This window comes from Hippocampus bargibanti, linkage group LG14, assembly GCF_051943395.1.
Source record: "Hippocampus bargibanti isolate YZ-2025 linkage group LG14, ASM5194339v1, whole genome shotgun sequence".
Lineage (NCBI taxonomy): Eukaryota > Metazoa > Chordata > Actinopteri > Syngnathiformes > Syngnathidae > Hippocampus > Hippocampus bargibanti.
This window is the reverse complement of record NC_142747.1, coordinates 18,953,091-18,979,286: the sequence shown is the minus strand read 5'-3', so window position 1 is coordinate 18,979,286 and position 26,196 is coordinate 18,953,091. Positions and strand designations below refer to the sequence as shown.

Below are 26,196 nucleotides of genomic sequence, written 5' to 3'. Positions count from 1 at the left end.
CCAAACATGGCTCCGGACTCGCGTCCACCAGCATCGCCAACAAGTTGGACACGTTCTGGTCGTTGACGCGCATTTGCTTCCTACAGCAAACGGAGGGGAGGGTCGTCCACCTTCCTTTCTTTTTTGCCTCGTTTGGAGGTGTCAAATGTTATAACACGCTCACAATGCCGGAATTTAAGACGACTCGGTGCTGGTAGCTTGACGCTAGCTGGCAGGTTCTGAACCGCCTTAAAAAAACTCCAAAGTTATCCCAGGTGAGTCAAACACAATTCGACTTGTTTTTTTTTATGTTACAATAAACGTATATGAAATTAATGTCTAACATCAATGTGAAATATGAATTTAATGCCACCCTCGTGTTAACTCAGGTCAAGCTCAAGGATGCTTCTAGTCTAATTTTGTAAATCAACGAACGCATTTTAAACGTTGCGTTTATTAATTACGGTATTTAATCTAGCTTTATTTGAATATCGGTTATACAGGTAAATTAAAACTTAACGTCAAACCTTTACACCTGATCGATGTTGTAAATTTGAGTGAGGTTGGATGATAAACATGCCTGAAACATTTAAATGAAACTAAAACGAGTTTCTAACACCCTAGAAGTGTAGTTTGTGATAATAAATAGCGCTTTCCAAAAATTCAAGGCGAAATATAATATTAATGTTTCACTTTAATTTTTACCGCTTACCAAAATATGTATGTCACTATTGATTTATATAGCGCTTTAACAGCTGAAGATGTAACAAAGCGCTTAACATAGGCCAACCGAGACGAAATTATAGGACGCATAATTCATTATTAGTATTATTATATCATTTATTATTATTATTATCATCATTATTATTATGATGGTTATTATGATTACTACCCAGCTGGCTATCTATTAGCTATCTGGCTGGGTCGCTGGCTATCTATTAGTTATATGGCTACCTAGCTAGCTGTCTATCTATTAGCTAGAAATGCAATGTATAATAATAACGTATTATTATTATTGGCTATCTATTAGCTAGCTAGCTTTCTATCTATTTGAGTTACTTCCGGGTTGTGTGTGTGGGTGCTGCTCTGCTGCTCACCCACAGAAAAACGTATCCTTTGCCAAAATTCTCAAGTGCCGTTGAGAATTTAGAAAGGCACTTATAAATGAAATGTATTATTATAAAAGCCATTCGATATAGCACAATATATACATTGTCTGTTTTTTTAGACTAGCTTGATCAATGGCAGTACACTTTGAACTACTGTACCTACAAAAAGAAATTGATTTTTCGTAATGTTGGATTTAACAATTAACTCAGTTGTTCTATATTTGCACCTCACATAATTTTTAAAGCAGGAGACAATGATCCACCTTGGTGGAATTCAAATTACGGTTTGGTTTATGGTACATCATGTGATTTGAGTCTTTGGTGTCATGTAATCACGTGGCTACTATAGTACGCGTGCAATACCGCCACTACCTCATTTTCTTCTGTTTTTTTTTCTTTCTTTTCAGGACATATGTGAGAAGCAATTAAATGTGTCCTTACAGTTAAAGAGTCCTCCTGTCTCCATGCGAGTGTAGCTGGACACTTTATAGCTCTGAACACGTCAAAATGGATTGGCTGGTGTGCGCCGTGGAAAAAGACCTGGGAATTGACCGGCGGCATGTGGGCGCCGGGACCCGTCAACAGGAGCTGGTCGCTCTAGTGTCTGTGCGCTGGCTGACGGCTCTTCGTGACAGGAAGTTTGTGCGGTTCGTCCGTTTGGAAAGTATCAGCGAGGCGGAAATTCGTACATACTTGCAGTGTTCGCAAGCTAAACTGCCACCTGGCTGGACGCGAGTGTGCATTCAGGGTTTAAGGAAAAGCAAGCTGGGCTACAGGCTGGTCAGAGATCCGTGTCTTCATCTGAATGACTCATCAACAAAGGAGTCGTACGTTAGCACCATGCAGCATGTGTCACTTCATAATGTCAGGTACTTAACACACAAAAAAGTCACACTATGTGAAGCATAGCAAAGTAACGTTTGTGGGTTTTTTGCCCAGCTTACAGGAAGCACTCTTTCTCAATTGTAGAGTTGTGGAATTGCACACATACAGCTTGCTTATCTCTTAAAGGACAACTTACACTATTTTTTTTGTTTCCTAACTGACATCAGAAAAATGTTTTATAGCATCTAAAATACCCAAAACACGCAGGTTGATATTTTTAGTCAAATGCAAAACACCAATAAAAAATGACTTAAAGTGTCCCAAAACTGCCTCAAAATGAGCTCGGAACTGGCGAGATTCAGAAAGTCCCGCCCCCTTGTTCGTGACATCACACCAGGATACTCCTTCACAAACTGCCTTGCTCCAGAATCAAAACAATGGCTTCAGAGAGTTCAGATTCGGAGAAGATGCTTTCTTGTTACTCATCCAGTTATGAATATGATTCAAATAGATTTGAAGAGGAAAGCATAAATGTTTGCAATCGATTAAAGAAGTCCTTCCGTATCAATTCAAGCCGTCTGGACTCCAATGTAGCACCCAGAAAATGCACAAGATGGCGCACAGGCTCCGTTGGAAATGGGCTGATTTGTCCGCTGGGAATTTGTGTCAACTTACACATTTTTTATGTGTGTTATGGCAATTGGCTGCGACACACAACGATTCACCATCGTGTTATTTATGTAGTTTTCCTTCTAATTTTGCAATCAACACGGTGTTTTCAGGTGAAAATAAGTACCCAAAATGCATTGTGTGTCGCTTTCTCGGTCAGGGGCGTTCCTTCCTTGACGTCACTTAGGGCATCGTCATCAACTCGAAAACAAGACTTCATGAATATTCAGTCTTAAAACGTAAAATATAGCTGTATGCGGTGGAATCTTAATAAAATGCGCTCAGTAGAAGTCATTTGAAGTGATTTTACAAATTATAGACGCAACTTGTCCGGAGGTCTCGGTTGTCCTTTATAATGTAACATATAATGTTGTTCCACAACACCTCAAAAAACTACCAGAATGTTTTAAATGACGCTTATAAATGAAATGTATTATTATTATTATTATTATTATTATTATTATTATTATTATTATTATGATAACATGGACAACTATCATAAACAGGAAAAAAAGGAGCCACAAAGATGGTAGAAAGCACTGTAGAGCCACTAAGCATGACTACACCGCTACACCAATAAATGTAAATATCAAAGTTGAACCAAATGTTTACATTTCGACTGTTCAAAGTGTGTCTCAATGATTATTTTTTTTTCAGGAATCTGTGGTGGGAAGCCCACTCCAGACTTGTGCAGCCATATGCCGGAATCAGTGAGCAGATGCATGTCACTGCTGCGGACGCCGTTCGACACTCCCTTCAAAAGCTCTTCAACTCTGCTTTCATCTCATGTGAAAAAGCGTCACCGTCTCTCTCTCCGGCTAAAGAAAAGGACAACTTCTTACCGGCTTCTTCCAAGCCAAAATTGGACCATTTGTGTCCCAATGTTTTGTCAGCCGATTGTCTGCTGGAGACGACAGAGATGCTTTATGTGGTTCTACCTTACACGCAGTATTCACTCCATGACATCGTGTCCTTCAGCCCAGCCAAACTTGCCAATAGTCACGCCAAAGTTCTGTTCATTCTCTACCAGTTGCTGACAGCCATGCAGGCGTGTCACACCGCCGGGCTGTCCTGCGGCGACCTCTCCCTGCTGGACATTGCGGTGGACGAGCAGCTATGCAGCCGACTTAAGATCAACCTTGCCCATTATGAGGAACTGGATCCCCCAAGCGCTGATGATCCGACCAAAAGTGCCCCACCAAGGGTCACCGTATGTTCAAGCCAGGAAAACAAAACCCTTTGCAAGGATTGCTTTGATGAGCTCAAAACTTTAGTTCTTGACTGGGTCCACGGTCGGGTAAGCAACTTTTGCTACCTGATGGAGCTTAACAGGTTAGCGGGGCGACGAGAGGGAGACCCAAATTACCACCCTGTGCTGCCATGGGTGGTGGATTTCACAGTGCCGTTTGGAAAATTCCGGGACCTCCGTCGATCCAAGTTCAGGCTCAATAAGGGAGATAAGCAGCTAGACTTCACCTATGAGATGACCAAAGAAGCATTGGCGGCTGCAGCGGGCAGCGGTATAGGAGGAGTCAGCGCTGGGGGGGATTTATGTGGATCAGTCAGCGCAAGTGGGACCGGACAATCGGACCACCTCCACGTACCTCATCATGTGTCGGACGTGCTCTCAGATATTACATACTATGTCTACAAAGCCCGGCAGACACCCAAGTGGGTGCTGTGTAGCCACGTGAGGTCCCAGTGGGAGCCGAACGAATACCCTTCCAATATGGAGCGCATGCAGAGCTGGACGCCCGACGAGTGCATTCCCGAATTCTACACAGACCCTTCTATTTTCTGCTCAATACACCCTGACATGCCAGACTTGGAGGTACCTTCCTGGTGCAAGTCCTACGAGGAGTTTATCGAGGTTCATCGACGCCTCCTGGAGAGCAGGGAGGTGTCTAAGAACCTGCACCACTGGATCGACCTCAATTTTGGCTTCAAGCTGTCGGGGAAAGACGCAGTCAAAGCTAAGAATGTGTGCTTGCATCTAGTAGACAACCATACCCATCTGACTACGTATGGGGTGGTCCAGTTGTTTGACCAGCCCCACCCACCTCGCTTATCCGCTTCCCAGTATGCCCCGGCAGAACCTCCACTCGTAGGCCTCGCTGCTCTAGATGTGCCTTCACTACACATCCCACAAATCAACACGGCGCCCGCCTCCGTGGATGGAATGGTGCCAGAGTCCACAGGGTGCGAGTCCGGTGGTTGGACAATGCTTGACAAAGACGAAGAGCTTGAGCAAGGAACCGAGGCCTTGGACTCGTTAATGTCCACGGGTTCATCTAATTCTGCCACTTTCTCTGGTCCACTGCCTACGATCAATCCAGCGGGAGGGAAGATCGGGGAGGCAGCACTCATAATGTCTCACTCCCCGAATTCTTTCCCCAGTGATTTCCCAAGCGCCTTAGTGCCCGGGGTACGTAGCACCGTGCTCCAAAGAGGTGGGCCGGTAATCAAAAAGCACACGGAGGGAAGCGTGACCACCACCAATGCAGACGATCCTTCCTTCAAGATTCTTCTCCCCGAGGGCTTCAATCCACTGCAGCCTTTAGAAGAACTGGAGAAGTTGAATAATTTCCTGGTGAAGAGTCTGCACAGCGAAGTCTTGCATCCTGAAGGACCCTCAGAACGTGAGGCCGGAACGGTGGATGCACCGCTGTCTCTCACGAGGCTTTATGAAAGAGATATGCAGGCCCTTGGTGTCCTCATTGCTGAGATATTTTACGCCTCAAAATTCAGAGGCTTAAAACCGGGTGCTTCCCTCAGACAACGTTTCCACACTGTTTTGAAAATGTGTTCTCTCGGCTTCCGGGACATCCCGCTTTCTTTGCATCATGCTCTCGAGAAACTGCTGCCAATCAAGAAACACTCTGGGGTAGCACAGCAGTGTCAACGCCCTCTTCTTTTTAACTATGATCCCATCTGTGATGGCCTCCCCCCTCCAACCCCTTCCCAGATACTCAACACATTCATTACTCCATTTCCTTTCCCGTCCTACTTTGCGGCACTCCATCGCTTTATCTTCTCCTACCACGCCAAGATGGAGACTGTATGTAGACTCCAAGGAAGGGACGTCGTCTTCCAATTGTGGCAACAGTTAGAAACACTTTTGCGAGGCGACATTACAGCTGAAGGCCTCGAGATTCTCTTGCCTTTCATCCTGGCCCTCATGCTTGAAGAGTCCACTGCCGTCTACGCTGCTTGGTACCTCTTCGAACCCATCTCGAGAGTCCTGGGTCCGAGGAATGCCAACAAGTACCTTTTAAAGCCACTGGTCAATGTCTTTGAGAACCCTCGCTGTCTTCGGGGACGTTTCTATCTCTATACAGACTGTTTCATCCTGCAATTGATCGTCAGGCTCGGTCTGCAGGCCTTCTTGTCCAACCTGCTCCCACATGTGCTGCTGGTCCTCACCGGCTTTGAAAGCTGGACCGCGAGTACGGCCGGAGAAGCTTGCAAAGGGATGCGCAGTGCTACTTGTACTCTGGGAGAGGAAGAGGAGGAGGGGTTTCAAGCTGGTCATGTACGTTCCTCATCTGGATCTGTCCGTGGGAACATGGGTGGTGGCAGTGGGCCCAGTGGAGGCGTCGGGGACGCCGGTCTGGTGGACTACGCCTCAGGCATCAGTCTCAATGACCAGGTCTTTCTCTCAGAGGCTGAGGACTTTCAGAATGAATTTTATGTCAACAGCACAAGGGGAGACAACGGAAAACAGGTGGACCAGAATTCGACCGCTAAGGACCAGGACCACGAGTCTTTGAGCGTGGGCAAGCTTAGCGACAAAAGCAGCGCAAGCGAACACTCATCAGGCGACGGAGACTCTACGCGGGATCAAGCCAGTCTTAAATCAGCTGACAGCAGCCAGGACCTGAAACAAGCCAGTGAGGGAGAGGAGGGAGCAGAGCTGAATGAAGAAGAAGCAACCGAATCAAACGATTGTAAAGCGGCGACGGATGACCTTTCAACCCCCAAACTGGATCTCTCTTTCTCCGATTGCACGGAAGTTTCGTGCGCTACTGTTACCACTCTGGAGAGTGAGTTTGTCAACGCAATGGGAATAGAAGATGAAGTCATTATGGGGGACCAGGCGGAAGAGGTCGAGCAGGATCCGTCGGAGGAATCGCAGGCGAAGGAGCAAAAAATACTTCTCGGTAAACCATGTGAACAAGCTGAGCACTTAATAATAATAATAATAATACATTTCATTGTAAGCGCCTTTCAAAGCTCTCAAGGACACAGACACAGTCACAGAAAAGCATAGGTACTATAATAAATAAAATACAATCACAAATAGAATACAATAAATAAAATACAGTTGTATATAGGAACAAGAGAAAGAGCTACACAGAAAATGCGATTCTAAATAGGTGGGTTTTGACATGTGATTTGAAGGTGGAAAGAGAATCGATGTTACCAATGTTGGGAGGAAGTGAGTTCCAAAGTTTGGGGGCAGAGCAGCTGAAAGCCCTGTCCCCCATCGTGCGGAGACGGGCAGGGGGGGGGGGCACATTTCACATCACTGTTTGTGAAAGAGTGTGCATGCGATGTTCTTAATGTCGACCACAGACATTAAAGTCATTGTCGATAAAACAAAAAAAAAAATGACTTGAATTAATGGCTAATGAAAAATCTTTTGTCACAGATACAGTCTGCAAAACTATTCGGTGGCTCTCAGCCAAACTTGGACCGACGGTGACCTCTCGATGTGTGGCCAGGAACTTGCTGCGATTACTCACCAATTGCTACATTGGTACGTTGACATCAATAGCATTGCAGTACATCAAAGGACAACCGACACCATTTTTTTTTGTTTCCTAACTGACATCAGAAAAACGTTTTATAGCATCTAAAATACCCCAAACACACAGGCTGGTATTTTTAGTCAAATGCAAAACACCAATAAAAATGACTTAGTGTCCCAAAACTGCCACAAAATGAGCTCGGATCTGGGCAGATTCAGAAAGTCCCGCCCCCTTGTTCGTGACGTCAAGGCAGGATACTCCTTCACAAACTGCCTTGCTCCAGAATCAAAACAATGGCTTCAGGGAGTTCAGATTCGGAGAAGATGCTTTCTTGTTACTCATCCAGTTATGAATATGATTCAAATAGTTCTGAAGAGGAAAGCATAAATGTTTGCAATCGATTAAAGAAGTCTTTCCGCCTCATTTTGAGGCGTCTGGACTCCAATGTAGCGCCCAGAAAATGCACAAGATGGCGGCCAAGCCCCGTTGGAAATGGGCTGATTTGTGTGCTGGGAATTTGTGTCAACTAGTATCAAATAGTAGTCTTGGTGCAACACAACGATTCACCATGACGTTATTTATGGTTTTCCTTCTAATTTTGCCATCAACACGAAGTTTTCAGCCCAAACAAAGTACCCAAAACGTCAGGCATCGTCATCAACTCGAAAACAAGCCTTCCTGAATATTCAGCGTGAGTACATGTACAATATAAAATGTACAATATAGCTATATGCCGTTGAATTTTTGTAAAATACGCTCTGTAGAAGTCATTTGAAGTGATTTTTACAAATTATCGGCACAACTTGTCCGGAGGTGTCGGTTGTCCTTTAAATGACTGTCAATATCCAAACATCATTCCCTTTGCCTTCTGAGCACAGGCCCCGAAAGTCATCAATTTGTGATTCCTGGACCTGAGGAAAGACCTCCGGAGAGTGTAGGAATGGGCAGCGTTTATGAAAAGCGATCCGTCGTGGGCGACCAGACCGCCGCGCCTGTGCTGGACTGTCTCATATACATCGCTCAGCTTTACGGCGAACCCGTACTGACTTATCAGTACCTGCCATACATAGGATACCTGGTGAATCTTGTTACCACTAGTCTAACACTCACTCTGTTTCAAGTATTGTAAAACAATCTTTTTGAAAATGTCTGCAGGTGTCTCCGCCGTCCTCGCAGCGTCTCAACACACGAAAGGAGGCCGGCCTTCTGGGTGCGGTTGCACTAACGCAGAAGATTGTGGTTTTTCTGTCTGATACCACGCTAATGGACATGCTCATGAAAATTAATCAGGATGTGCTACTGCCGCTCCTCGACTTGCTCACCAACCCTCACATGGGGTAAAATACTCTTTCAACCGCCGTACTGGCTTTAATTTGTATTTTTACCGTATTTTCCGGTGTATAAGGTGCACCCAAGAATCTTCCATTTTCTTCAAAAAACTTACCCTGCGCCTTATATGTGAAGTAATATTGAGCCACAACAGGTCTCGCAACGACTGTCAACAGTCACAGACTCCATTTCCCCCTTGTAGAAATAGTGCATCACCCCAGCCTCTACTGTAGCTCCTTATACAGAAGCTCCCCTCCTTACGAACATTTGAGTTACAATCTACTACTACTAATAATAACAATAATACGTTTCATTTATCAGCGCCTTTCGAAACTCTCAAGGTCACATTACAGTCACAGGACAAGTTAGATAGCTAGCTCGATAGCTAACTAGCTAGATAGCTAAATAAATAATAGCTAGCTCCCTAGCTAGATAGCTAATAGATAGATAGCAATCTAGATAGCTAATAGATAACAAATAAATAAACATGGAGGCAAATAAATTAATGTATGCGTGCTTGACAACACGAATAAAAGACAAATGGCGCCTGTTGCTACAGACAGAGAGAGAGTGAAGCCATTCTCCAAAAAAGAAAATGGCTGCCGACATCTATTCCCCGCCCCCAGTCTTCGGTTAAAGCCACGTGATTGGTCAAGAACGCAGCAGGAGGTGGTTTAAACATTAAAGAGGCAGGCAGGCAGACGACAGAGAGGGAGAGTGACAAAATGGATCGAAAACAGTGAAATTTGGGCTTGTTTCAACTTTGATAGTTCAAAGCCAGAGTCTAGACTGCAAGGTTAAAATTCACATCGATCAGGCTCCACAAATAACCCGCACTCGCCATCAGTTCAGTTTGAAATGAAAAGACAAGCAAGGGAACCAGCTATTAATGAAGTTTCCAGTGTGTCTGCTTGCATCTGTTGCTATGCAATATCACAACTTCAAGATGTACAACCCAGAGCTCCTTGAGACACTTTATGCAAAAAGCTATCCAGTCCATCAAGCCATCAACGACCATCACAAAGGTAAATAAAATGACTTTATTATACAATAAAGTTTATTTCTTTAATTATAATACCATAGCACATTTATTATACATAAAATAAGGTATATTTTGTGTAGTTTTAAGGCTTAGAAAATTAGAAAGTATGTTTTATGGGTACCTGGGAACGGATTATTCTCATTTTAATGGTTTACTATGGGAAATTCATTTTTGGGATACACACTTTTTGCCTTACACACTCTGTCTGGGAATCAATTAAGTTCGTAAGCCAATGTATCACTGTAATTAATTGGACCCGGTTGTGCACTTCTTGTGCTCAGTTTCCCCAGCGGAGGGCAGACGCGAACCATCGTCTGTCTCAAGACACTCAGCCTGATGGCTCTCATCTGCCTACGCATAGGGAGGGAGATGGTGCAGCAGCACATGGCTGACACACTTAGCCGCTTCTTTGCCGTTTTCTCCCTGCTGCACTGTCTGCGGCCTCAGGTACATTTTTTTCTTTTTGACACTGCATCAATTGACAAGTGTCTCGTGGCAGGCAGGGCTGTCGCAGCTCACTTTAGAAGAATAAAAAGGCACACGCAGGCAGAAGAAAACGCAACTAAAAATAGAAACAGGCGACAAGATCTCAGAAAATAGCATACCTGCCAAGGAAAGAATGAGAAAGACAGTATGAATTTGTCAGTATGTGCCTTTGAAAGAAAGTTGGATTGGATTAGCCTTTATTCGTCTCACAGTGGAGACATTTACGTTTCACAGCAGCAAAGTTATGGAAGGAAGAGGAAAGGAAGTAGAAAAACAAAATACAGGAGCTGCTGTCAAGGCAGCCACTCTCGCGGGCGCCATCTTGAAGTCAAAAGAACCTAAAACAACAAAATAAAGGAAGAAGTAGAAAAACAAAATACAGGAGCTGCTGTAAAGGCAGCCACTCTCAGGGCGCCATCTTGAAGTCAAAACAACCTAAAATAATGTGACATCACAAAGACAGTCATTCAATCTTAAGCACTTTCTGAACCCTCTCTGTTGCACGAAGTAATTCTCGATGAAAGAGGAAAGGATCAAAACCTCCTTTTCACCAGTGGATCAGGGACGTCATGGTGAAATGCTCACGTCTGCTACAAGCTAAATGTTAAAAGCAAACACGAATCCATTGACGAAAAGAAACAGTCTCACATCTCCTGGCGCCATCTTGGACTTCCTGTTCCTCTTATAGCAAAATCGAAAACTTTCTCTTTGTAGCGCTCATCATTCTTGTTCAGATATGATTTTTGGATCTGATTCTTCCCCGCTGCAGATGGAAAGTGCACCCCGCAGAGTTGTAGGGGAGGTCACGGTGGTGGATGTGAACACACCCGAAGAGTCCAACGTGACTTATGAATTGTCCGTCCTGGAGGAACTGCAGTCGGTGTTTAGCACCGAGATGGCGCATGCCTCCTACATCCCATTTTATTGCCTCATTGGTAAGAAATGCTTTGTTTTAGTAGCTAAACCTGGAAAAATGGTATCGTTGGCCTTCCTGAGAGTACGTTCTGGTTCTTCTAGGTGATATGGCAATCCGAAAACTGGTTCCAAACCATGAACTGGTGTGGCAAATGGTCTCCTCGTACCATGACAGTGTAAGTCACGCAGTGTCAAGAGTGGACATGGCTCTTTCCTCCTCTTCTGGTTTCAACAGACTGGCCGGTTGCAGCCCCTTCCTCTCTCCTACTAGTTCCACCCAACTCAGAGACCACCTCCCAGAGTCTGGAACTTTTGGGAGCCATCTAGTCGGAAACCGAATCCAAGTATGGGGGGATTCTTACTATGGTGCCACCGTGAACACGACCGCCTCATCTGGCACAACCCCGTTCATTGGCGCAAGTCATTTCTCCTCATCGTGGGCGATGGGACCACCTCCGGAAGACAGCGCTCTGAAGCAGGAACTATCTCGTAGTGGACGGTCCTTGCAGGGCAACTGGCTGGCCTACTGGCAGTATGAAATTGGCCTGAATCATCATGATCCCCATTTTCACTTCCATCAGATACGTTTGCAGAGCTTTCTGGGTCACACGGGCGCCATTAAGTGTTTGGCACCGCTGGCAGGGGAAGATTATTTCCTCTCTGGGGGTAAAGATAAGACCGTGAAGCTTTGGCCGCTCTATAACCGCGGCGATGGAACGCAGGAAGTGGAGCCCAGGCTAACGTATTCGGACCATAGGAAGTCTGTGTTCTATGTCGGACAACTGGAAGGTTCACAGGAGGTGGTCAGCTGCGATGGCACGGTGCACCTTTGGGACCAGTACACAGGTGAGGTGCTTACCTGGTCGGACATTTTGAAGAAAATAATCGAAAACATCATATCTCGACACGGGGCTGAAACTCGGCAGCGGCCTTGCGGCTTTTACGCATTTTGATAGACTGGCGCAACTTTTGTAGGCTTGCTGGCTATGTGGCTATCTATATTCGCTATTTATTTGCTATCCATTGGCTGGCTTGCTAGCTATTGGCTGGCTCTAAGCTATCTGGCTATATTTATTTGCTATCCATTAGCTAGATAGCTGGCTATTAGCCGTCTAGCTGACCGTGGGCTGGCTGGCTGTTGGCTGTCTAGCTATCTATTAGCTATATATTCCACTATCCAATAGCTAGCTGGCTTTCCGACTATTTGAGTTGCTTCCGGGATGAGTGAATGCTGGCGTGTGTGGCTGCCGCTGTTCACCCACAGAAAAACTTACCCCGTGACTGTAAAGTGACCTTGAGAGTTTTGAAAGGCGCTTATAAATGAAATGTATTATTATTATTTTTATTATTATTATTATTATTATTATTATTATTATTATTATTATTATTATTATTATGTACTTCCTGTCGTGTCGATGGAGCTGTGTAGGCATGCATATTGTCAAAAGACCATTTGTCTTTTCATTTTGAAATCAAATAAATCCTCTTTTGTCGTGTGCCAGGGAGGCAAATCCGCTCATATGAAGCAGTGGATGGGAAGAATCCAATTACAGCCGTCACTACCATGCCTGCGCCACACTGCAGCGTCTTATTCGGAAGCGCCGATTCCGTCCTCCGCTTCATCGATCCTCGCAAACCGGGATTGCAGGTATGAAATTATCTCAATGATCAAAAAGTCTTCCATTTGAAAATAACAAATCTATACACCGTGTCCCCCCCCTCAGCATGAATTTCGGCTGGCGTACAACAACATAAGTGCCGGGCTCATCCGATACTTGGCTGTTAGTCCGACGGGACGCACGATAGCGGCGGGGTTCTCCTCCGGTTTCATCGTCCTGCTCGACGCGCGGACGGGATTGGTTTTGAGAGGCTGGCCTGCACACGAAGGAGATATCCTCCAAATGAAGGTGTGTGAGCGTGTGTATGTTTGCATGACATTACATGTCCTAATATTCAAGTGACGATGACTAAAACCCTGGCACTGGAGTGGACACATTTTTGCACATCGCCTCTCACTGAATGAGTTAATTTGCAAACATTTGCTGCCATCGCTGCAATTTTTATCCTAGGGGTTTTTAAATACATTTTATGACAAACTTATTTGCGACTCATAAGTCATTTTCAAAAACGAATAAAAACAAATGTGCCACTTCAGTCTATTTTCTTTTAATGTATTTATTTAGTGTGTTTTTTTGCAACTCCATTCTGTGACTACGTCTCACTATTTGAACAAGGCGTGGGCTGAAAGACTTCGGGTCACACTGCTGCTGTTACGTATTTGGGCAAAACAACCCAAATAAGGCCGGTACCTTAAATATAGACATTTCAGAAATACCGTATAGTCCGGGTGTATAAGGCACATCCCCAATGAATGGTGTATTTTCAAACTTTTTTCCATGTATATACGGCGCACCGGACTAGAAGGCGCATCTTCTTTTCTGCGGATGAGCAGCGGCAGCCATTCGCGCCAGCCTTATGCATCCAATAGATGGAGCTGTGCTAAAGGGAATACAATACAATACAATGAATCTTTACTGTATTTGTATCGAATAATGAACCGTACATAGGTCGCAAAATATGCGGAAAATATGTTATACACACACACACACACACTGATTTTGGTCAAGGGCGGTCCTTTAGTGACGTCACGTACGGACTCGTCACCAACTCAAAAACAAGACTGAATATTTAGCACCAGTCTTAAAAGGTAAAATATAGCCATATGCGGTGGAATATTTGTAAAATACGCTCAGTAGAAGTCATTTGAAGCCATTTTACAAATTATGGACACAACTTGTCCGGAGACGTTAGTTGTGCTTGAAATTAACATTGTATCCCCCATACAATTAGGCTGTTAATTAGCATTTTTTTTTACGTCGGAGTTTCATCGGTGTTGTTTTGTTTTTTGGTCAAGTTTCATCATATGTGTTCACATAGCTCACCTATGAGCTTTTATTCTGACAGGTTTGTAGGTTACGGATGCAGGGAGGGTGGACAGATATTGTACCCGGCCAATCTGCTGTCAACAAACCAAAAGGATGAGCAAACTTTATTTAACCTCAGACCGGGTCAAGGATTGTGCCTGTGCTTTTAAAGGCTCGGCTCGGGTTCATGCAAATATGGACATAGGTTACTCATTAGAAAAGGAGCGCGACGGCTCCCATTGGCACCCCGCGGATTTCTGTTTGGTGTCAAGTAATACAAGCACGCGCATTCTCTGCTTTGTTGATGATGAAACACCAACCGGATGGTGAACATTTTGTGTTTTTGTATTCACTCTTAAAGGACAACACCATTTTTTTTGTTTCCTAACTTACATGAGAAAAACGTTATAGCATCTAAAATGCTCAAAACACGCAGGCTGATATTTTTAGTCAAATGCAAAACACCAATAAAAATGAGTTAAAGTCCCAAAATTACTTCAAAATAACCCTGGAAATAAATGGCCAGTTTCAGAAGGTCCAGCCCCCTTCTTCGTGACGTCACACCTTGCCTTGCTCTAGAATCAAAACAATGGCTTCAGATTCGCTGCTCACCCACAAAAAAAACTTATCCTGTGACTGTAAAGTGACCTTAAGAGTTTAGAAAGGTGCTTGTAAATGAAACGTATTATTATCATGATTATTATTATAAATCCGCTTGAATCAATCCGCTGCACTAGTATCTAGCCAGCTAGCTAGATAGTTAGCTAGCTACCTCTCTATTTGCAATCTAGCTGGCTATTAGCTATCTATTAGCTAGCGAGCTAGCTTTCTATATTTGATTAACTTTCAGGTTGAGTGAACGCTGGCGCGTGTGGTTGCTGCTACTCACCCAAAGAAAAACTGATCCTGTGACTGTAAAGTGACCTTGAGAGTTTTGAAAGGCGCTTATAAATGTGTTATTATTATTAGCATTTATAGCTTCGGGGAAGAAGCTGTTTAAATGTCTGCCGGATTTGGTGCGCCTGGTAGCGCCTGCCTGAGGGGAGTCCCTGGAAAAGGTGGTGGGCAGGGTGCGGAGGGTCCAGTAGGAGGGAACAGATGTTTTCCATAAATCTACAAAAGAAAGCCTTTGATTGACATCTTTAAGAATGAACTTCTTTATATGTTTCACCCTCCAGGCTGCTGAGGGTAACTTGGTGATTAGCTCGTCCACCGATTACACCCTGGCCGTCTGGAAGGACCTGGAACAAAAGCCCCTGCGTCTTTACAAGTCTCAATCGGATGCCATTCACGCTTTGGACTTCTACAACTCGGAGATCGTTACGGGTACCATGGCCAATAAGGTCGGTGTGTACTCAATCGTAGACATCTCACTAAGTCCCATCAGTAGCACCAAGTTGAGCTCTGAGAACTTCCGAGGAACGCTCACCAGCTTGGCTGTGCTGCCTATCAAAAGGCTTCTGCTGCTGGGCTCGGACAACGGCGCCATCCGCTTACTGGCTTGAATTTGACTGCCCAACCTGAACAAGCAAGCAAGCAAGCAGCACTCGGTTGAAAAATGTTCACGTATCGTAAGTCTTGTACATTTTTTCCAAAAGTATATTTCTTTTTGGGCCAGCCAAAAGGTGATTGTATCCCGTTACAGACCTTCTCAGGGACCACTTTTTTCTTTTTTTTCTTCCAAAAAAACATAAATAATAAATAATACATAATACATAATTAATAATTAATGATGAAAAAATTATGATAAAAAATAAATGATAAAAAATAAAACATAGACTATAGACAATAAATAATAAATATAAATATAAATATCCAACTTACACTCCGTAGAGCATTTATTTGCAGGCACATGAGAGAGAGCATTGGATGCAATTTTAAACACAAATGAAACCTCAGAGAAACTATTATTATTATTTCTCTTATTATTATTATTATTATTACATCACAATTATTACATCACTATTATTATATAACTATTTTTAAAAAAAGCCCAATAATATTAAACCCACAGATGCTTCATATAATAAATAGACATGCACATGCATTTGGTCTGGCATCACTGAAATCGACACATCCTCACCCAATACCCACAAAGTTGACCTTTTGACCTACCCTTGACCTTTGTCCAATGCACTACGGACTAAACTATGCAGTATTTCTCGATCAAAATGTGTGTATGTGTGTGTTAAAGTAAAAAACAAAAAGGGCAGGCTGCCTTTCGTGAACACCTAGATTCAAATCGTGAAATGATTTTAAATCCTTGAATAAATGTTTTTTTTTAATTGTCTTCTGAACAGCATTGACCATCTCAACGGTCAGAGTCAACGCCGAGATTTTGTAGTTGAACATTTTTACGCAATCATTCATGAAAGGTCAATTCTTATCCAGAAATTAGCACCCGAATTTCACTTGAAACGGCTTTTGGTGTCTATCGTATTTTTACAATCTCGAAAACCCAGATACATACTGTCCCTTTTGTTTTTTTACTCTTGTTGAAGCTCTATCATCATCAACTGACCCAATGGTGTGCTTAGAACTCGAATTTGTCATCGGGTATTAATCAAGAGGTCAAAGGTTACACTTATTTATCATTTGGTTAAATAAAAACAAATGTCTTAATGTTGTTCTTTTTTGCTTTAAGGTTTTGTTGTATGTTTGGTATTTCTACTCTGGCCGAATTTTGGACAAAGTTCCCTGGCGTGTTTGTAGAGAAGCGTCATGTATTCTGTGATGTGAGTACAGTGATACCTCGGCTTTCGAACGCTTTGTCTCACGAACTTTTCGCCTTACGAACGTTAAATTCACAAGAATATAATCTATAATGTATAATGTATTGTGTGTAATTTTAAGGCTTATTTAGTGGAAAATTATGTTTTATGGACGACTTTGGAACGGATTATTCTCATTTTAATGGTTTCCAATGGGAAATTAATGTTTGGGATACATACTTTTCACCTTACACACAATTTCTGGGAACCAATTAAGTTCGTAAGCCAAGGTATCACTGTACTTAAAATCGGACCTAAAATTGAGTAATGGTTTGCAAAACAAACGTTCTCTTATCTTCACGGAGCGACTCGTCATATCCGGGAAAAATCCAGTGTGATTCAGTATCCAACACCCCCACCTCCCCTCCCCCCCATACACACACATATTTACCCACGTTTGATTCACTTTGCTAATCAACCATTATTTGGTGTATTATTATATATTTGTACATATATATCTGTGGATACTTTGATATTGAGCAGTGTATGAAGTTCGGAGTGCTGCATTTACAAACAAATAGTGGCTTCAATGAGGCCCCGATCAATGGGGGTTGATCTTTAACCGTTTAGCCTTGCAATAGCCAAACTTTGACTCGTTAGGAATTGTGCCGTCCGCACTCACTTTCGTCGCGCCTTTTTTAGGGGGACGATACGCCAGCTTTTTTTTTTTTAGTTATTTTAATTTAAGGTAAGATGATTATTCTGTATATATTGAAAATATTGCATGTTTGTGTGTTTAATGTGCTCTTGTTGAACTTTGGTGCGTTCAGGCACAAGGCCAATAAGGCCTGAAATGAAGTAACAGACTATGTTTAGAGTTTGAAAAGGAAAAATCACTCTTTCTAAATGGTTTTTCTGAACATTTGATGACACTTTTGGCAGTGTCTGAAATAACGTCTGCCCGGATGCCCGGGGCGTTCAACTTTTTCCACCGGGCGTACAACTTACAAAACGTTTGGTTTATACAATAAAGCAAACGTTTGAACGAAGATTTCGAAATCGTAATAAATTATTCCGATCTCGAAAAATCTTCATTTGGTTTGGAAATGTCTGAATTTTGGTTTGTTTTGTTTTTGCAAACTCTGCACGGGAGCCAATCAGAAGCCTGTTTCGTGCTTCCGTCTTTCCCGAGCATTATAAGGTCGTGCATTTGCATATCATTTTCCAAAGTAGACGCACAGAACCTCAGCCCCACAAGAAAGATTCAAAAGAAGCTAACAAAATTTGACGCTACAAAACGTAAACGTACATTATCCCGTGACTGTAAAGTGACCTTGAGAGTTTTGAAAGGCGCTTAGAAATGAAATGTCAGTGTCTGAAACTCATGACACCAGGGCAGACAACTCTGAAAAGTTGCCTGCCCGGCCATAAAGTTGCCTGCCCCATTTTTCACAACTTGAAACAGTAAGATGACTAATCGCAAAAAAATAACATTGTTGTAAAGTACAGGTAACATCCGACTTACGACCGAGTTCCGTTCCGACCGAACGGTCGTAAGTCAAAATGGTCATAATTCGAAATCCATTCAAAATGTTGAATAGAGACTTGGAGGCTAAATGACTCACAAACTCCCCCTCTTAAAATGTTAAAAATAGGGTCTGGAGGTCGTGGTCGTAAGTACGGGTGGTCGTAAGTCGAGCACGTCTTAAGTCGGATGTTACCTGTATTAAGGATTGTTTTTATGAAGGATGTACCTACCACAAATGCTCCCTTGCTTTATTGATCGTAAATATCCCTTGCTGATGATTTTGCTCCAGTTGGTCGTTTGTCCATGCACTCTACGTCATTTTCCACAATGCAATGTTTGCGTTGCGTCGTCTGCTACAAGTCACATGAATTCTTCTTTCCACGACGCTTTTGATCTGTATCTTATAATGTGTGACTGTAAAATGTACTTAAGAGTTTTGAAAGTCGCTTAGAAATTGAACGCACATTAAAACGCCTTAATAAAAAACTATCCGACTTACGACGTGCTCGACTTACGACCACCCGTACTTACAACCACGACCTCCAGACCCTATTTTTAACATTTTAAGAGGGGGAGTTTGTGAGTCATTTAGCCTCCGAGTCTCTATTCAACATTTTGAATGGATTTCGACCTACGACCATTTTGACTTACGACCGTTTGGTCGGAACGGAACTCGGTCGTAAGTCGGATGTTACCTGTACTTTGCAACAATGTTTTTTTTTTCTTTTGCGATTAGTCATCTTATTGTTTCAAACTGTGAAAAATGGGGCAGGCAACTTTTCAGAGTTGTCTGCCCTGGTGTCCGCTAACTTTTTGTCATGAGTTTCAGACACTGCTTTTTGGGAATGAGAAATTTTCAAGATCCAGAATAATGTTTTGTTCTTGTGATATTTTAGGTCATTTAGTTTCCAACCAAGAAGAAGCGCGACTTTGACAGTTTTGTAAACCGGCGAGAATTAACCCCCCCCCCCCCCCCCCAAAAAAAAATCTATTAAAAAAAAGGTGATCTACTATCCAAAAAAGTACAATTCTGTACGCTACAGTATACTAAAAAAAAAAACTTTTCCAGTTGTGTTCCATTCAGACATGGACCTTCGTTTGACACTCCTCTTCATCTGTCTCTACAACCAAGGAGTGACTGTAAGCCATTCAAATTCTCATTATTTCCAATCATAAAATCACACAGACTTGAATTTCTCAACATTTTCTTGTCTCAGGTGGCAGAAGAGGAGTTGACGCCATCCGTGGCTCTGATTCCCCTAACTCCCAGCAAAGAGGTCGGTCTTTTCATTTGTTTGTTGTAACAAAGTCACCATTTTGATTACCATATTTCCACACTACATAAGGCGCACCGCCATTTTAAAACTTTCCATATATAAAACGGATGGGATTATAAGGAGCACCTTCAAGAATACATTTCATTTATAAGCGCCTTTCAAAACTCTCAAGGTCATAGGTTTTTTTTCTGTGGGTGAGCAAAGGCAGCCACACGCACCAGCGTTCACTCAATCCGGAAGTAACATAAAATGATCATCGTTACACAACAATAATAATAATAATAATACATTACATTTCTAAGCGCCTTTCAAAACTCTCAAGGACACTTTACAGTCACTGGATTTTTTTGCGTGGGTGAGCAGCGGCAGCCACACGCGCCAGCGTTCACTCAACCCGGAAGTTATAAAAAATGATCATCATTAGACAACAATAATAATAATAATAATAATAATAATAAATGTCATTTATAAGCGCCTTTCAAAACTCTCAAGGACACTTTACAGTCACAGGATATTTTTCCTGCGGGTGAGCAGCGGCAGCCACACGCGCCAGCGTTCACTCAATCTGGAAGTAACATAAAATTATCATCATTACACAACAACAATAATCATAATAATAATACAGCGCCTTTCAAAACTCTCAAGGACACTTTACAGTCACAGGATATTTTTTTGCGGGTGAGCAGTGGCAGATACTTTTGACATCTCTGCTATATTAACTATCCTAAAATCGCCTTCCAGATAAAGGAAGGAACATCGGAGCCCATCGCCGCCAGCACAACTGCCAGTCCGCTTGCATCTACGGCGACAGCCAGCGCACCAGACGTAGAGGACCTATCGGAGGAGGATGAAGGTTGTGTGTCCATTGGTCGGAACCCCGAATCCACGGATGCCATCGCCGCTGCCATTCAGAAGTTGGGCGTGCATCTGCTGCAGAATCTCAAGACGACGCAAGAGCAACCCAATGTCGTCATATCGCCTTTTAGCATCGCCTTGGCTCTCTCTCAGCTGGCTCTAGGTAGGATTCTAACACCCGTCACATATGGCGGTTTTTAAACATTTGACACAGCGGATTGAAAATTGGGCTGCCGCTGGTGATTATTTTAATTGTCGATTAAGCTTTAGATTATGCTGGCAGTTAATCGAACACTTTAAAAATTAATGAAAGGCGCCTATAAATTAAATGTATTATTATTATTATTTTTACTATTATTTTTACACTTATTTTTTATTGTTATTGTTATTGCTGCCGCTGCTCACCCGCACAAAAAATCCTGTGACTGTAAAGTGTCCTTGAGAGTTTTGAAAGGCGGTTAGAGATTAAATATATTATTATTAATATTATTATTATTATGGCTGCCGCTGCTCACCCACACAAAAAAATCCTGTGACTGTAAAGTGTCATTGAGAGTTTTGAAAGGCCCTTAGAGATTAAATATATTATTATTATTATTATTATTATTATTATTATTATTATTGCTGCCGCTGCTCACCCGCACACAAAAAAATCCTGTGACTGTAAAGTTTCCTTGAGAGTTTTGAAAGGCCCTTAGAGATTAAATTTATTATTATTATTATTATTATTATTATTATTATTATTATTATTATTATTATGGCTGCCGCTGCTCACCCGCACAAAAAAATCCTGTGACTGTAACGTGTCCTTGAGAGTTTGAAAGGCACTTAGAGATTACATTTATTATTATTATTATTATTATTATTATTATTATTATTATTATTATTATTATTATTATATCTATTAGCTGGCTAGCTAGCTACATATCTATTAGCTATACGGCTGTATATCGATTAATTAGCTAATTATCTATTAGCTGTCTCTTAGCTAACTAACTTTCTATCTTTTTTAGTTATTCCGGGTAGAGTGAACGCTGATGTGAATGGCTGCCGCTGCTCACCCGCGCAAAAAAAAAAAAAAAATCCAGTGACTGTAAAGTGTCCTTGAGAGTTTTGAAAGGTGCTTAGAAATGAAATGTATTATTATTATTGAACTTCAAGACACATGCATTGCAATTTAACTTGAAAAATAATGACATGGACTGCATTTACCTGTACTTAAAACTCGTCTGTGATCTAGTACATGTATTTGATTTGTGTATGGTTGTTTTTATCTATTTAAATTAATTTAACTGGAGTTTTTCAATTTTAAAATGCCTATTGTGATGATTCATTATATTATTTTCTCATTGGCTAGGATTAGCCTTTATTAGTCACGCAGTGGAGAAATGTACATTTCGCCGCAGCAAAGGAAAAGGAAGAGGAAAGGAAAGGAAGAAGTAGAAAAACAAAATACAGGAGCTGCTGTAAAGACAGCCACTCTCGCGGCGCCATCGTTAGATCAAAACAATAACAAAACTAAAATACCAAATAATGTGACACAACACAAATGACACATATTCAATTTTAAGCACTTTCTGCACCTTCTTTGTTGTATGAAGCAGTTCCAGATGAAAGATGATAGGACCAAAACGTCCTTTTCACCAGTGGATTAGGGACGTCATGGTGCAATGTGCACGTCTGCTAGAGGCTAAATGTTGAAAGCAAACATGAAGCTGTAGCATCCCTTGACAAAATGAGACTGTATCACATCTCCTGTCCCGCTGAAATCCGCTTCAATTCCAAGCCGCGGCGGTTCCACTGTAAATCCGCTTCAATTCCAAGCTGCGACAGTTCACAATCACACCTGGTGGAACTTTTCGAATGTTCGTATGTTACCTTATATGATACATCTCATAGCTCCGTCACATTTTCTTCTTCCCAGGTGCTGTCAACGAAACTGAAGAGCTCCTCATGCAACATCTCCATGGTAACGCCATCACATGCTTCCACCATGCCGTCCATCATATCTTGGGGCAGCTACGAAGCAGTGATGTGAAAATTGCCACCCGCATCTTCCTGCGCCAAGGTCCTTAGAAAATAAAAGTATTTACAGTGATACCTTGGCTTACGAACTTTTTGGTTGACGAATGTTAAATGTATGAAAATTTTACCTTGGCATACAAACTATTTTTCGGGATACACACGGAGCTGCCACAATGAGTGATGTGTCATTCGCAAACGAGCCTGACAACAAAATGGCAGCCGGCTTGTTTTGGTCTTATATTCCCCGCCCCCAGTCGTCGGTTAAAGCCACGTGATTGGTCAAGAACGCAGCAGTGCGGGGAGGTGGTTTAAACATTAAAGAGACAGGCAGACGACAGAGAGAGAGTGACAAAATGGATAGAAAACAGTGAAATTTGGACTTGTTTCAACTTTGATAGTTCACAGGAAGAGTGTAGACTGCAAGGTTAAAATTCCCATCAATCAGGCTCCACAAATAACCCGCACAAGCCATCTGTACACTTGATGCAAAAAGCTATCAACCCAGCGAAACAGAACACAATTGATGAGGAACAAGGTAAAATGATCGCAGAGAAAGCACCTACAAAGGATCATTCCTCAAGATGGTGAAAGAAGAAGGCTACGTTCCTCATCAAGTGTTTAATGCTGATGAAACCGGCCACTCCATCCATCAAGCCATCAACGACCATCACAAAGGTCAATAAAACCACTTTATTATACAATACAGTTTATTTCTTTAATTGCAATACCATAGCGCATTTATTATACATTAAAATAAGGTATATTGTGTGTAATTTTAAGGCTCAATTAGTTGTAAATTATGTTTTATGGGGACTAGGGAACGAATTATTCTCATTTTAATGGTTTCCTATGGGAAATTAATTTTTGGGATACACACTTTTCACCTTACACACTCTGTCTGGGAAGCAATTAAGTTCGTAAGCCAAGGTATCACTGTAATTCATTCCTGGTGATTGTCGTGCAAACGTAGGTCTTTTATTTTAGGGTTTCAACCAAAGGAGGACTTTCTCCAGGAATCCAAACGTCTGTATGACTCTGAGCCAGTCGTCCTGGAGAGCGTGAAGCAACTCAACGACTGGGTGGAGAACGCCACCAACGGGAAGATGAAGAATTTCCTGTCCGCGTTGCCGCCCAACATGCTGCTAATGTTGATCAACGCCATCCATTTCAAAGGTTATCCATCATCCCAAACGAGGAAGTGCTTTTCTATATCTGTGACGTCCCGCCTGTTTTTGCTGCAGGCGAATGGGAGGCACGTTTCGACCCACGCTTTACCACCAAGGGTGCATTCTTCCTGGACGACAAGCACATGGTCAATGTCGACGTCATGGAAAGCTCTAAATATCCCTTAAGTTTTCTTTATGACAGTGAACTGGAGTCTCAGGTAAGAAAAAATGGCTGGATTTTTTTGCTTAATTCATATTTACACAATATAAACTCATTCACTAGCAGACGATGTGCAAAAATGTTTCCACTCCATTGCCAGGGTTTTTGTCATTGTCACTTAAAGGACAACCGACGTCTCCGGACAAGTTGTGTCCATAATTTATGAAATGGCTTCAAATGACTTCTACTGAGCGTATTTTAATAAGATTCCACCGCATATAGCTATATTTTACGTGTTAAGACTCGCACTGAATATTCAGGAAGTCTTGTTTTTGAGTTGGTGACGAGTCCGTATGTGACGTCACTAAAGGACCGCCCCTGACCGTAAAAAAAGACGCATTGTAGCGGTCCTTCCATCACGTCAATGTATTTTGCTGTACTTGTTTGGTCTGGGGACCTTGTGTTGCACCCAAAAGCCGCCAGAAGAGGGCGTCCGAGCGCCATATAAGGAATTTATCAAACGGAGGTGGCCACAGTAGGTCGCCATTTTGTGCCTCTTTTTCGTTGAGACATCTGCCCTCAATGTTGCCTCACGATGGCACGGAATAAATTCTTTAATGGATTGCAAACATGTATGCTTTCCTCTTCAGAACTATTTGAATCATATTCATAACTGGATGTGTAACAAGAAAGCATATTCTCTGAATCTGAAGCCATTGTTTTGATTCACTAGCAATTCGTGACGTCTTGGCGTGACGTCACGAAATGGGGGCGGGACTTTCTGAAAATGCCCAATTCGCAGCTCAATTTTTTTTTGCAGATTTTGGGACACTTTAAGTTATTTTTATTGGTATTTTGCATTTGACTAAAAATATCATCCTGCGCAATTTGGGTATTTTAGATGCTATAAAACGTTTTTCTGATGTCAGTTAGGAAACAACAAAATGGTGTCGCTTGTCCTTTAAGTGTATACTCTGGTGTTATCCCACTTGAAATTTCACACGGGCCCTTGTAACAACTTGTTTCTAGAATAGCTTCAGTTCAGCAAGTGAGATGGCTATATTTTGTTCTTTTTGCCTGCCCTCAAAACACCACCACTTTCATCTCAATCTCATCAGAAATAAAACCGCTTCCAACTCATGGATTTCCATTTTTATAACATTGTCTTTTTTTTCCCGCCGCGCAGGTAACAAGCTTCCCATTTGTAAAGGGGATGAGCTTTTTAGCAATCATGCCCATGACCGGCCATGTGAACGTGTCCTCGCTTGCTCCCAAGCTGAATATTTCCAACATTTATGCACGTCTGCCCAAGCAAAGAGTTGTTCACGTGAAGGTTCCCAAATTTAAAATGGAGTACGCTCAGGAGCTACAAGAGGTCTTTACAAAATTGGGTAAGTGAAAATAAATGGGAGAAAGTCACACAGATGCAAGACATTTAAAGTCTTGTTATGATTTAAGCCAGAGTAAGAATCAAATGGCAGTGTACAGTGATACCTCGGTTTACGACTACTTTTCCTAACAAACTTTTTGCCTTACCAAACATTACATTTGCGAGAATATAATCTTGAACTAGTTTTCGGGAAACACACGGCGCGCCACAATGGCTGGCGGACTACTTTTCAGTGGAAGAACACCAAACCACCTCGATTGGCTATCTATTAGATAGCTAGCTAGCTTTCTATCTGTTTAAGTTGCTTCCTGGCGCGTGTGGCTGCCGCTGCTCACCCAGAGAAAAACTGATCCTGTGACTGAAAAAAAAAATGACCTTGAGAGTTTTGAAAGGCGCTTAAAAATGACATTTATTCATATTTTCAATTCCCGAATACATTCGTGAATGAGTTAAACGCTTGTCACAAGTCCCTCCCTGATCTTGTCCTCCACGCTAGGCCTCGGAGACATATTTTCCAGCCCCAATCTTGCCGACATCGCCGACGGACCACTGCTAGTGTCCAGCATCCTCCACAAAGCTACCATGGAGATCAACGAAGAAGGAGCCGAGGCCTCCGTGGCCACCACGGTTGTCATCTCACGTTCATCCAACCCGGTGTTCTACTTAAACCATCCCTTCTTCTTCGCCCTTGTGGACGATAAGACGCACGTGCCGGTCTTCATGGGCGTTATCAACAACCCCAATCCCGATGCGGCGGTTTTACCAAGAGGAGAATCTAAAAGTATGGAAAAAGATGCAAATGAGAAGAATGAAATGGTAGAATTTGGAGGTCCTCCTAAGTAACGACTATCACGTCCACATCGAAGAGCATTGTGATTGTATGAGAATGCTCAATTAAAATGATGGGAAAATGTCATTCCGTGTTTTATTTGTTGAGGTTTCCTCGCTTTATTTGTAAACATATTCCAGTTGAAATGTTGGTGTGGATGCAAAATCATGATGTATTTTTTTCATTACAGTTCAAACTAAACTGTATGCTTTTTTTTTTAGTTTAT

General features: G+C 42.4%; 2 protein-coding genes across 3 annotated transcripts; both read left to right on the top strand.

Moving 5' to 3' along the window:
* The first annotated feature begins 1 nt into the window (after position 1).
* On the top strand, positions 2 to 19,237 carry wdr81 (WD repeat domain 81). The gene is made up of 13 exons (XM_089013218.1): positions 2 to 254; positions 1,496 to 1,957; positions 3,240 to 6,742; positions 7,234 to 7,341; positions 8,212 to 8,411; positions 8,489 to 8,670; positions 9,986 to 10,151; positions 10,960 to 11,125; positions 11,208 to 11,951; positions 12,608 to 12,753; positions 12,830 to 13,012; positions 15,208 to 17,488; positions 19,165 to 19,237. Exons 2-12 carry the CDS (start codon positions 1,596 to 1,598, stop codon positions 15,532 to 15,534), a joined length of 6,087 nt encoding a protein of 2,028 aa, XP_088869344.1. The 5' UTR covers positions 2 to 254; positions 1,496 to 1,595; the 3' UTR covers positions 15,535 to 17,488; positions 19,165 to 19,237.
* Positions 17,346 to 26,057, top strand: serpinf2b (serpin peptidase inhibitor, clade F (alpha-2 antiplasmin, pigment epithelium derived factor), member 2b). 2 transcript variants are annotated; one of them, XM_089013222.1, is made up of 9 exons: positions 17,346 to 17,488; positions 19,338 to 19,408; positions 19,486 to 19,545; positions 20,287 to 20,563; positions 22,325 to 22,468; positions 23,410 to 23,598; positions 23,667 to 23,809; positions 24,938 to 25,142; positions 25,638 to 26,057. In XM_089013222.1, the coding sequence occupies exons 2-9, from the start codon at positions 19,355 to 19,357 to the stop codon at positions 25,982 to 25,984; spliced, it is 1,419 nt and encodes a 472-aa protein (XP_088869348.1). In that variant the 5' UTR covers positions 17,346 to 17,488; positions 19,338 to 19,354; the 3' UTR covers positions 25,985 to 26,057. The 2 variants fall into 2 exon arrangements, with proteins under 2 accessions (XP_088869348.1, XP_088869347.1); XM_089013221.1 differs by lacking the exon at positions 17,346 to 17,488 and adding an exon at positions 19,213 to 19,270.
* Positions 26,058 to 26,196: the final 139 nt, after the last annotated feature.

Coding starts and splice junctions, on each gene's coding strand:
- wdr81 (XM_089013218.1), top strand. CDS start 1,596: ATGGATTGGCTGGTGTGCGCCGTGGAAAAAGACCTGGGAATTGACCGG. Junction 10,152..10,959: donor TGCACTGTCTGCGGCCTCAG/GTACATTTTTTT, acceptor TCCCCGCTGCAG/ATGGAAAGTGCACCCCGCAG. Junction 12,754..12,829: donor CTCGCAAACCGGGATTGCAG/GTATGAAATTAT, acceptor CCCCCCCCTCAG/CATGAATTTCGGCTGGCGTA.
- serpinf2b (XM_089013222.1), top strand. CDS start 19,355: ATGGACCTTCGTTTGACACTCCTCTTCATCTGTCTCTACAACCAAGGA. Junction 23,810..24,937: donor ACAGTGAACTGGAGTCTCAG/GTAAGAAAAAAT, acceptor CCCGCCGCGCAG/GTAACAAGCTTCCCATTTGT. Junction 25,143..25,637: donor AGAGGTCTTTACAAAATTGG/GTAAGTGAAAAT, acceptor CCTCCACGCTAG/GCCTCGGAGACATATTTTCC.